Source organism: Mastacembelus armatus, chromosome 7, assembly GCF_900324485.2.
Source record: "Mastacembelus armatus chromosome 7, fMasArm1.2, whole genome shotgun sequence".
Lineage (NCBI taxonomy): Eukaryota > Metazoa > Chordata > Actinopteri > Synbranchiformes > Mastacembelidae > Mastacembelus > Mastacembelus armatus.
The window spans coordinates 14,182,046-14,194,433 of record NC_046639.1 but is presented as its reverse complement, the minus strand read 5'-3'; the positions used below and the strand labels follow the sequence as shown (position 1 = coordinate 14,194,433).

Genomic DNA, 12,388 nt, shown 5'->3' with positions numbered 1-12,388 from the left:
GGCCCAGCACCTGCACCACTGACCTAACATTGTACACTGAACTATAAAACTAAACCCATAAATACAGTAACAGGCAGATACATGTGCTTTTCTAAACACTGACTTGCACTGACTTGCATTCTCTAAACTACAAGCATTTTCTTTAAAAAATTTTGTATTGTTACTGGTCTTTTAAAACACAAATGATTATGTTAGACTAAAGACACATTTAAAGGTGCAAAGGTGGTTGTAAAGTGTTACTAACAATATACATGTTATATTACAGTCTGCTTCCAGCCTTTGATCTGCAAATCTCTCCATGTTTTTTGGTATCCTCTGTCAGTCAACCCAGGTCTTATGTTCCCATCACAGATAGTGTCTCCCTCCTGTCACAATTGCATTTGCTTAACATACAGTGGTGTGAAAAAGTGTTGGCTCCCTTCCTGATTTCTTATTTTTTTGCATGTTTGTCACACTTTAATGTTTCAGATCATCACACAAATTTAAATATTAGTCAAAGATAACACAAGTAAACATCATGCATTTTTAAATGAAGGTTTTTATTATTAAGGGAAAACAAAATCCAAACCACATGGCCCTGTGTGAAAAAGTGTTTGCCCCCCTGTTAAAACATAAATTAACTGTGGTTTATCACACCTGAGTTCAATTCCTCTAGCCACACGAGGCCTGATTACTGCCACACCTGTTCACAATCAAGAAATCACTTAAATAGGACCTGCCTGACAAAGTGAAGTAGACCAAAAGATCCACAAAAGCTAGACATCATGCCAAGAAGATGTGCTTTTTTTGTCACATGGTCTCAGTGTGGAACATCAATGCACTGAAAGCAGGGCTGTGTTCTTTATAGTACCTGCAGTGCATTGACATTGCTAATTGACATTTTGTCATACCTTGATCATAAGAGCTGTGAGCCAAACTTTACTTAAGGAAGACATTTGTGCTTTTTTTTTGTATATTTGCCTCCGTCTCTGGCTCGGAGTCTGATGCTGTTTCCATCTCTAATGCTGAGTCAGGGTTAAGGGGGGCTGTATTATTGATGCGTAGCCGGGTCTCTTTCATACTCATATCTGTGTATCGGAACATGAATGTCAGAGCCAATCAGGATGAAGGCCTGAAGGTTAGTTGGAGTATTAGTCTCCTGGCATTTTTTTGACTTAAGTAATTCAGCAAATTATTTCCCTGCTGTTGGACATAATGATGGTATGCTTACTTTTTTCTGTTTATCAATTGACAACTTGATCTTCAAAATATGAACAGAAGTTGATCCTATTTGACTTTATAATCCTCAAAGTGTGTGGATCTGTAGATTATTTGCAACTGTATTACTAGATGGTATTGTGTAAAGGCAAAGTTAAAATGTTAACAACGTGCTGTGTTTCTTTTCTTTTGGTCAGGATGACAGTTCACTGAGCAGCGAGGAGGAGACAGAGATGAGCGAGCCCACATGGCTAGCAGCTGATTTGGGAACAGCATCTGATCTGAGCCCACCAAGTCGAGGAGAGAGGATGCGCCACAGTCCCCAGAACGCCCGCAGCAAGGAAGATGATGGTAAGACAACCAATAGTTCAGATGTCTTATTTGCCATTATTGCTGCTGTAGGTTGCAAACATTGTTCTTCAGGAGTCAAGAAAAATAGCCTTGTTTTATTCTTGGAGGGCTCTGTAAGCTAAAACTCACAAACCAGAAAGAATCAAGTGCCATCAAAAAGAATTTAAATATTCGACAAGCAGTACTTTCACATATATGTCTGGGATTTATATAAGTGCTTCTTGGTTAGATCTAATCAAGAATGTAAATAGCCTAAACAATATGTTTATGTTGTGAGCCAATGGCTCAAATTTGTATAGAAAATCTGCTTTATCACAAAAAGGATCTCCGTTTTTAGACTTTTAGAGGATGACACATACGGTAAGGTTAGGAAAAGGTAAGATAAACTTTTTTTAATCCCCAAAAGGAAATTCAGGTAGCCTTGTAGTGAAAGTACGAAGTAGTGAAAATGGTCCGAAACAGTCTAGTTCATGTTAGTCACCTTAGCCATTGGCTAAAGTATTGTAAAGCCTGATGGCAGTGGGGATGAAGGCTCTCATCCCCACTTGTGTTTTTTCAGTGAGGTGAGTCATCCCCTGCAGCTGCTTGTCTGGTTCATGGCAGAGTGAAAAGCTTATATAACCATATTTTTAGTAAAATGAAAAGATAATATGCAGAAATATTTACCTAGTGTGGGAAGAGTTAGTAACATTGTCTATTACCACCAGGAGCCACAGGATCAGTCGAAAACAGCTGTAATGTTTTTCAGTTACAGAATATTTTCCACTAAATGTTAATACTCAGTGCTTTGCTTTTTGATGCTGAGTTATGGTGGGTTCTAATATAACTGCAGTTACATCCAGATAACTTTTGCCTTAGTTTAGCTCAAAGTGACATTACTAAAATGCAGTTACAAATTTGAACAAACACTTAATTGGTTGATCACTGTACCTGAATGTCACAACTAATCAGAAATGATACAATAATTACATTTAGCCATTGCTAAGGTACATTCTTCTGAGATGTTTTTTAAACTCTCTTTTCCTTTGCCTTCCATTCACTTTCTTTTGTCATTAATGTTAATTTATCATTGTTTCAAGCTTTACAGTCCCCCTGGCAATGCTGGAATATCATTGCATTTTTATAGCTGCGCTGTAGAATACATGATACTTTGGATGGCGTGAACTGTGCGTTTTTGTTTTTTTTTTCTATTATTGTATTCACATTGAGTTTACTTGCAATAGAAAGTCAAATTTTACTTATGGCTCAATTGCCTTGTGAAACATGTAACACTCAGGCCCTTGAGTGGGCTAAGGCAGGTTTGATCCTTGGGTGAACTCTATAGTAAGGGGTTAAAGAGTTAAGATGGTCAGGTTATTGAAGCTGTCTGACTGGAGGTGTTTTGGAAGGCTGTCAAATGTTATTTCAAGTTAGGAACTGTGCTCTCCTGTCACTTTCTTTCATTTCATCCTGAGCCCTTCCCCTTCTTGCTTTCTACAAATTACTCTCCACTTGTTTCTCTGTGTTTTACTGGACACAGAGCTTTAGTTCCTATTTTACTGTTGTCTGAATTAGCAGTGGTCAGGGTTAGTCTTAACCAAAATTTAATCCCAGTGGCTTGAAGTGTCAGTTTGAACAGAATTTTGTTTGTTGAGTTGTAAGTTTGGAGAAGGTGTTAGGAAATGTGGAAAATTTATGATGACCGGTTACAGTATGTTGTTTAGGTGAAAACTAATAAAGGAGCTAAATTCTGCTCAATTTATTTACATCTATTCTAACTACTGCACATATACTATACTACTATACATACTGCTATAGTAATGCTATAAACACTACAATTTTGCGTCAATCACACACATGCTCATACACAAGTGGTGGTGGAGCTGCCATGCAATGCCCGATGCATCATGGGAGAAACTTGGGGTTCACATCTTGCCTGAGGACACTTCAACGTGTGGATTGGAGGAGCAGGAGAGAGATTTCCCTTCACACTGGGTGACTAGAAGGGTAAGAATTTTAGCAATTTGGATATTTCAACTGAATATCAGGCCAGAACACAATGAGACAGGTGAACACCCAGCATGAGATGAGGGAGAGATGGAGCAACAGAGGTGGGTGGCTGGGGGAGGAGGAAAAGGAGTTTGGAGGAATTGATCTGGCATGAGATGATACAGTTGGAGAGGATGGCATCATGGGAAGGTGGAGGGACAAAGCAGACCAGCTGGAGGGAGTTAGCTCTCTGGTAGGTGTATAGGCTTTGTCATTAAAAGGTCACTGTGTTCCCTATGCCTCATATAGAAGCCAGAGGAGAGTTGTAGGCGTCTAAATGCCACAACACTCAGAAGAGCTGAGAGGCAGAAGTGAAGTGCCTTTCCTGCTCAATTAGAGTCCAATCCAAGGAACCAGGCAGAAAAGCCTCCTTTTATTTCTCTAATGTACTCGAGTGGTAGTGATGTATAATTCACTTGCGTTGGGTCGAGGTTTGGGTGAGCTGATGGCCTCAAGGCAGCCCTGACAGATGGATCTGTAGGAAATGGGAAAACATTCAGGGTTCCCAGGGGTCTAGAAAACTGAAATGTGTTTGTGGATCTGTGAAAAATAAAACAAGGCCATAGCTATTATAGTGAAACTGAAAACATGTCCTTGACGTGCCTCAACCCAGTGGAAAACAGTACTGTAGATTTTGTTGGTGATAGCTTTCCATTTAGAGGAAAATATGAACTTGTTCTTGCTCAAATCATTGCATTCACAAAACATAATAATTCTGAGACCTGAAATTCTGAGTTATTTTTATCTTTAAATGAGTGTGAGAACTCCCTGTCTTGCCATTTAATTTAATTTCCATACTGGTCTGCAATTACCACGTTTCCTTTACTCTGAAAGGTGTCTTAGCACAGTACTGGTCACGACTTGTGCTGTTGCTGTCAGACTTTTATAAACCTGGCTTGAAGAGCAGATCTCTTTAAAGTAAAAGCTGAAATATTTTTTCTATTTTTTACTGCTGTGTTCTTCCTGTGCTGAAAACCCAGTAAATTCTGAGCAGTCGCAGCCTCTTCAGTTTGAGTGTGCAGCCAAAGACCTTGTGGTTGATCTGACTCCTGGAGTTAATATCAGGTGGGTGTTTTCCTAACCAGCAAGCTGTCAGGGCATTTAACTGGAGTAGGCAGCTTATTTCAACACAGCAGATGGTCTGTACAAACGCACACACACATACACACACGCACTTACACACTATGTGGCCATGTCCAGCTCAGAAGCAGCCAGTAAATCAGTTTTAAGAGCTTCTGACCGCCACCTTGCTTTTCTTTTTCTCTGCTCCACTCAGATTAACAGTGACAGCTGAAGTGAAAAGCTCTTACTGTCTGACTGGCAGTTCGAAAGCTTTGGTGGGTGGCTGATGAGTCCAATAAAGTTGGTGTTGAAAGTTGCATAAAACAGGCGGTGGCCTCACAGTCTGGTGAGCACATCTGACCACAGGATTAACGAACTTTCCAGGAAAAACTGAGCACCTGTACATAATCAGAAATGTGCCGCTGCCTTAAGATGTGCCTGAGTTTACTTACCTCTAGTCATCAGACAAACAAAAAGGTTAACATTTAAATTATAAAATATTTAGATGCTATTTTTTTTTTTTTGCCTTAATGTGTTTGTCAGATCCTTTGAAAAAGCACACCTTTATTTGCATATGGCATAGGCAAGGCAAGTTTTATATAGCACAATTCATACACAGAGTAATTCAAAGTGCTTTACAGAAATAAAGGATAAACCTATGATGGGGATGTCACTGATTTTATATACTTTTTTGTGAACATAAAACTGTTCTGCTTACTTCCACCAATTTTCTACACTTCTTGAATGATGTGTTTTAATAAAAATAAATATGGTTTTTCAAAACCAGTAATTCTTCAGTATTCTAGTCATTTAATGTCAGTTAATGCAATGTTTATGTCGTTACAGCTATTTAAATGTAGAGTCACTTCTATGACCTTGCTTGTCCTTGAAATTTTATCACTGACGCAGCTCCAGGAAAATAGTCACTGCCTTGGTTGTTCCTGAATGCTTTTACTTTTGAAGTTATGTGGTTTGCATGTAACAGCTGCAAAATGAAGTGCCAATAGCAAACTAGTACAGTGCAGCCAGGTTGCTTGACTCCAGTTGTCACTGTGATTTTATTCAGCTAATCTTAAATATCCATTCTTGGCCTGAACTCGTACTAGCTGGCAGACAAGGTGGGCAACCAGATCTGTTTGCACCTGCTTTAGATGCATTTGTTGATTTTTCTTATGTTCTGTACCTTTCTGAGAGGGCTGCATGTGTGTGAGCATATATAAAAAAGTGTGTGCACACTATGCCTCATCCCATCACTCCATGGGGACACACTTGTTAGAAGTAGCCCCAAAATGGCCCCTTCACTGCCTCTCAATCATTGCCATGCATGCTCTCCAACCCCCTCGGAAGCTCCAGAGAGACATCCACACCAGTTGCCCTCTGCCCTGCTGACCTACCTGCTAAGAGGCTCCCGGCTGTTACACAGCTCACCATAGTTCTGGGCCTCTTTTCCTGAAGACTTCTGTTCTGTAGAAAATGGATAGTGATAAAGAGGGCTTGTCAGAAGATTACAGGTTCCCTCTACAGGGAATAAACTGAAGAGAAGAAAGGAACAACCACTGTAGAGGATAGAGAGAAGGGGTATATAAAATACATGAGAGGGAGGACAAAGATGATGTCATGCAGGGAGTTGAAGTCGGCAGAGGAAAGGGGAGGAGAGCATGGAAACAAGAAGAAGAATATGATGAGGGATAGTCCAATATGCTGATACACTGATACATTGGCTTTGGCTTTAAATATTGCAAATACTTTGATGTAAAACCTGTTTCCTTTGTTCTTTGTAATGGAGGCATGATTAAGGGAGTAGGACAAAGAAAGAGATGGTGGGTCAAAGGTAAGTGCACTCTCATCCAGACATCTTTCCATGCATCTCATGTCCCATGGTCCTCTCCCGTCTTTCTGCCTTTGTCTCCATTCATCCATCATTTTAGGGTCCAGCCTTCAGTATTGCTCTCTGCATTAAGAACATACTGTATATACAGTATATAGATGAGATACAGAACTCTGGAAATGATTTTGCACTAGGTTATACAGAAATGCAGTTTCTAGGCATGAAGTGAATTTTTCATCCTTTCATTAATGTCACCACTTAATTTTTCTCCTTTTGGATCACTTACACATCATTGTGTTAGTAATATTATTACTAATATTATCTGGAATACTGAAACAGGCATGTTGCTAATCCCAAATAAGACCTTATAGCCACAAGTGCACATATCTACACTGTGTAGGAATAAATACTCCTGACAAAGTCAAGAACACTGTTACAGATTTGTCTGTGAAGGTTCTCAGTCATTCGGGTGAAGTTATCTAGAAGCTGAGTCATGGGAACTAGACTTCTTGTTGTTGAGTCGAAGCATTTCACCACTCATTTGAGTAGCTTCTTTAGTCTAAAGGAACGCTGGTTTGAGATCTCAAAATGTATCCTCCATGTTGGTTTCACTCCACCCCTAGCCTGAATAGGCTTCTTAGGTGAACTATGTAGATGGGGCAAGAGTTTTAGACCCACATTTCTGAGTTGGTTTCAGTTCACACCTGACATGAATAGGTTTGTTAGGTGAATGATGGAAGAGAGCAGAAGTGAGGGTCATTAGGATCTAATGGTGACCCCTCTGACCGACAAACTGGGTGTACAGGGTGTCCTCCCTGCAGAACGTGAGAGAAATGAAAAGGGCAGTCTGGTAAGTCCTCTACCAGAGGACAGCAGCACTTTTCAAGCAGCACAGTTCAAACCATCCAACCTCACTACCCAGGAGAGTAGGGCCCCGTCATCCCTATCCAATAATGATACTATTCCCATCCTGCCTGCGGACACAAGAAAAGATACACAGTGGTCTTGAACACCGTTCTCCCACAATTTCTCAGTTTGGCCAGGTGACCAGCTCTTGAAAGAGTCCTGTTTGTGGCAAATTTCTTCCATTTGAGTATTATGGAGGCCACTGTGATCCTGGGAAGCTTCAGTGCAGCAGAAATTTTCTGTAACCTTCCCCAGCTCTGTGCGTATCAACAATCTTCATGGCTTGGTTTTTGCTCTGATATCCATTGCCAGCTGTGAGGCCTTCTATAGTGAGGTGTGTGCCTTTCCGAATCATGTCCTACCACAGGCGGACTCCAATTAAGATATAGAAACATCTCAGCAATGATTAAGAGAAATTGAAGGTGCCTGAGCTAATTTTTACATATTGTTTCAAAGGGTCTGGATACTTTTGTAAAGGTGATATTTCTGTTTTTCCTTTTTAACAAATTTACAAACATTCCAAAATTTCTGTTTTCACTTTATTATTATGTAGACTGAATGTAGATTGAGACAAAAAAAATTAATTTGAACGAGTCAGACTGCAACATAAAATTGAAAAGTGAGGGGGGTCTGAAGGCTGTCTGAATGCAGTGTGTGTGTGTGCGTCCATGTGTGGGTGCGTGCACGTGTGTGTGTGTGTGTGTTTGTGTGTACTGGTTTATTTGACTGAATGAACTAAGCTTCTCACCATATACGTGTGTGTGTGTATATGTGTGTATATATATATATATATATATATATATGTGTACACTACAAAATCCATTATTTGTGAGATTTTTAAAAATGCATACATGGAAAATGACACTTCTGCAAAACACTTTTGATAAAAGTATCTGGATGGCAATTTCATGCAAACAGTGAATTTTAAATTAAAACATTTTGTCTAATGAAAAATTATCATGTAATGCCTTGTTTCTCTAGCAGGCGGACACTCAGACATACACACAATTTTACTGTAGGTTGTTGTGGTATCAACCACTGGTCCTCCACAGTGGCTTAATGGAAACAACATTAAAAATTCACAGAGGTATTAATGTAACATTTCCATTGTGCAGACTCTTTGATATCGTTTGTTTTTTATTTGCATTTAAATGTGGTGTGAGTCGGTTAGTGTTGGTACAGTTTTTACTTCATGTTTTGTATTGTATTAATTAGATATGCATATTGCATATGTTTTTGCATAAGGCTGTCTCAACTACGTACATGTCAGTATTAATTGGATGTTTATACATGCTCTTAAACTGTACATCACAGATGCTGTTGCATGTTTATTGGTGGGATGAACTGTCCATTTCATCATGTGTAATGGGTGCTTAATTATTATTACCCCCCAAAACTCAAACAAGAAGCTATGCAATTAATATGACAATCCTCTATACTGCTCCTCAGCAGGTACACATATGCACAGACTGAGGCTGGTAACTAGTCCAACAATTTGTTTTGGTTATAGAAGTAAGCACCAGCTTTGATTGAGGACAACCTGCTGATATATTTATATTCTGTGCCCTGGTATGTTTATGCAGCAAGCATGTGTGTGACTCAGTTTGTTCCCTTGTGTGTTTGTCTATGTCATGAAGTACTGTATATTTGCTCATCAGTACAAATTTTTCTTTGTGTGTATGTATTCCCCAGGTAAGTGTAATTAGCCAGTTGACATAGTGGAGTGCAGTATCCTCCTGCCTGACTGTAATGAGGTCTGGCGCTGTGAGAGACTGAAACTGATACAAACTATACACAAGTGTCTGACTAAATCAGATACGTTTTGAATATGCTCAGCATGAGCACTGCTTTTCCTGCATATCAGATCATCACCAGAGCAGTAAAAGAATGAAAAGCATGAAGAAAAAGCACACCCGCTGTTGCTGTGTGATGTGTAGTATTTTGTGTAAATGACATGAAGTCAATTTGCAACACTACTTTTTCAGCGACTAGCTGAATGAGCTGTAATCCCAGCTCAAATCTGTAGATTCCGGGAAAGGTAGAAAAGTACAGTCTGAAAATAGGATAAGTAGTACTCCTTGTAATTAATCGGTGTGTAACTTGATGATATCATGGTTAAGAGTTGCTGGCATTTGCTTAAAAGTTAAAAGCAATAGGAACAAGTCTGTGAACTTTACTCTTTCTGCATAATTATATTACCAAGATTCTAGGCAGTATCACTTGGATGGTATGACACCTGGGTGCTCAGTCCACCAGGCTGAAATTTGACATTCATGATTCTCAGTGTAACACCATTAGTCATCCCTCACTTTTCATCTAGTGGCACCATAAGTTTGACATTTTCTAAAAATTTTTAACTAGTGCAAAATTTTGACCCATAAGAATTCAATGCAACACAGGGTAACAAACAGTTTTTGAAATTAATATCATAGGCACACAAAGTCACACACCATCACATGACTGCACCAGAATGTTTGGTAGGTGCCACTTGGGGACTTCATAAGGTAATGTTTACATTAATCAAAATGGAAGATTATCTGTAGATTAGATTAGAAGTAGATCAGAACTTGTGTGTGTGTTTGTGTTATATGGATCGTTTTTTTTCTTCAGAGGAAATTGAACTCAGAGTGAGAGGAGGATGGTGTGTTCTTGCTCCTGTCTTTTTATTGTCAGATTGTCATATGCCCTCTTTTGTCCTTGCTAACCACTCCCAAGACTTCTCTCACCCAGTTCAAATCCTTAAGGTTCAAGGTATCTGTGTTTACCATAGCTTGTGCATGTGTGCGCATGGGGAGTGTTTGTATGATTCAGGGTGATTTTAAGACCTTGGGAGTGTTTTATGGCTTTCAGGGTTGAACATGTTCAAAGGTTGGTCCAATAAAACATGACCCAATCGGAAATTTGTACCCATGGTTATCAGCCTGCCTCCTCCTCAGGAACATAAAGCACCATACATTCAAACACACGCAAACATGCGCAGTGCCTTTAAAGTTAGTACAGTAATATACAAAGGACGGGTACACACCCGAGTGACCACCTGTATCTCCAGCAGAAGGGTGGGACATGACTGATAACATGAAGAACAGAGGGATCGACGGTGGAACTTAATAGGATATGAAATCTGGGCCTAGGACATGCATACAGGCATACATACAGTATAACACACACGGAAAAGGGCAAACTCAAAGCGTCTTATGTTGCTTTCAAGTCATATGAGAGTTCTGTGTTCATGACTTGTAATTATTCACATTATTCACAGCTGTGAATGTTCGCATTAGTTACACGAGAACTAAATTAGTTATATGAGGACTAAAAATACAGTTAATTGCATTGATCAATTCAGTTTTATTTGTATAGCACTAAATCACAATATAATCATCTTAAGGCACTTTACAAAAAGCACTTGATTGATATGATGGGTCTTTGTTTGCTTGGTTTTCAGCACTTCCATGATTTTAAGTGGCAGATGACATATACCAGACTTAATGACTTACAATATTGACTTACAATAAAAATTTCGTAATATTTTTTCTTTCCTGTTCTTCAGTTCTACTATTAGTGAAGAAAAAAGGGTGCAAAGAAGTCTGAAAACATATGCTGAACCTGTCAAGTGTTGGTGAGGGATGCTGGAGAGAAGGGGAGGCAGTAGGACCCAAATGCAGAACCAAAAAGGGGTTTATTTCCACCTGGGATTACAAGGGCAAAGATAAATACAAAAACACAAAGCCAAATGAAACGGAAACTGAAACTGAAGATCACCGAATGAGACAGTAACATAAAACACTATACATCCATGCGCTATCTGTCATCAACTATACTATATAAGGTACTATTACTAGGCAGCTAATGCTTCAGCAATGAACAAAAGAAAGAGGGAAGTATTAATAGGGAGACAACAAAAGGTGATGAGACACAGGTGAAATCAATCTGGCAAATAGTGTGAAACTGCCGGGAACCAGTGCAAGGGAAAGAGGAAGTCTCTTTAGTGTAAAGGTCCCCGGCAGTAAGTCCCAAAGGGGAATCATGACAGGACCCCCAGCCCCAGGGTCGGATTCCAGATGGCCGTGATAGTCCAGGAAGCAAAATCCAGGGTGGGCGGGGAGGGAGCCGAGATCCAGGTCCTAAGCCGTTCGGGAGGATGGCCCCTGAGATGAGAGAAGGTCCAGGGCCGTTCGGGAGGACAGCCGCTGAGGTGAGAGAAGGTCCGAGGCCGTTCGGGAGAAGTAGGCCGAGGAGTCGGTCATGGAGGCGCTGGCCGAGGAGGCAGCGCTGGAGACTGGGGCTCGGGCTGCTGTGGCTCTGGAGACTGAGGTTCGGGCTGCTGCGGCTCTGGAGAGGTACCAGCTGGAGAATCAGGTGCCAGGCCTGCCGGAGACTGGAACAGGACCTCAGTGGGGACGCTGTCGTCGGAACGCTGAGGGTCTGGAGACTGGGGCACTGGAGAGTGGAGATTTGACCTCTTGAGACTTGAGCTCGAGGCCAGCTGGAAAATCTGGTGCAAGGCCTGCCAGAGACTGAGGTGAGGAGCTGGCCAGGTACTGAGGCGAAGGGCTAGTCGGGATCTCCGGGAAGAAGCCTGCCGGAAACAGATGAAAGGCTGGCCTGGAGACTGAGGTGTGATGGACTAGCCAGAGACTCAGGGGAGAGGGGAGAGACCAGCTGGAGAATCAGGTGCCAGGCCTGCCCGAAACTGGAAGAGGACCTCAGTGGGGATGCTGTCGTTGGCATGCTGAGGATCTGGAAGCTGGGGCACAGGAGACTGGGAGAGGACCTCATTGGGGATACTGTCGTCGGCACGCTGAGGGTCTGGAAGCAGGGTCAATGGAGACTTGAGCACTGGAGACTGGACCTCGGTGTGGGCGCTTTTGCTGCGACACCGAGGAACTGGAACAGGTTGGACATCGGCGCGGAGAGTCTCGTTCCGCCGCTGGGGGACTGGAACTGGAGACTGGGTTTTGGCGTGGGCACCTTCGCCGCGACGCAGAGGGATTGGAACAGGCCGGGCCTCGGCACAGA

General features: G+C 41.3%; 1 protein-coding gene across 3 annotated transcripts in view; it reads left to right on the top strand.

Moving 5' to 3' along the window:
* The window catches only part of LOC113145615 (nucleolar protein 4-like), a 151,066-nt gene that overhangs the window by 92,483 nt on the left and 46,195 nt on the right, over positions 1-12,388 (top strand). For all 3 annotated transcript variants that reach the window (XM_026332549.1, XM_026332548.1, XM_026332547.1), the window contains one exon: positions 1,395-1,548. In XM_026332549.1, the coding sequence (XP_026188334.1) occupies positions 1,395-1,548 (154 nt within the window). The remainder of the gene's footprint in view (positions 1-1,394; positions 1,549-12,388) is intronic.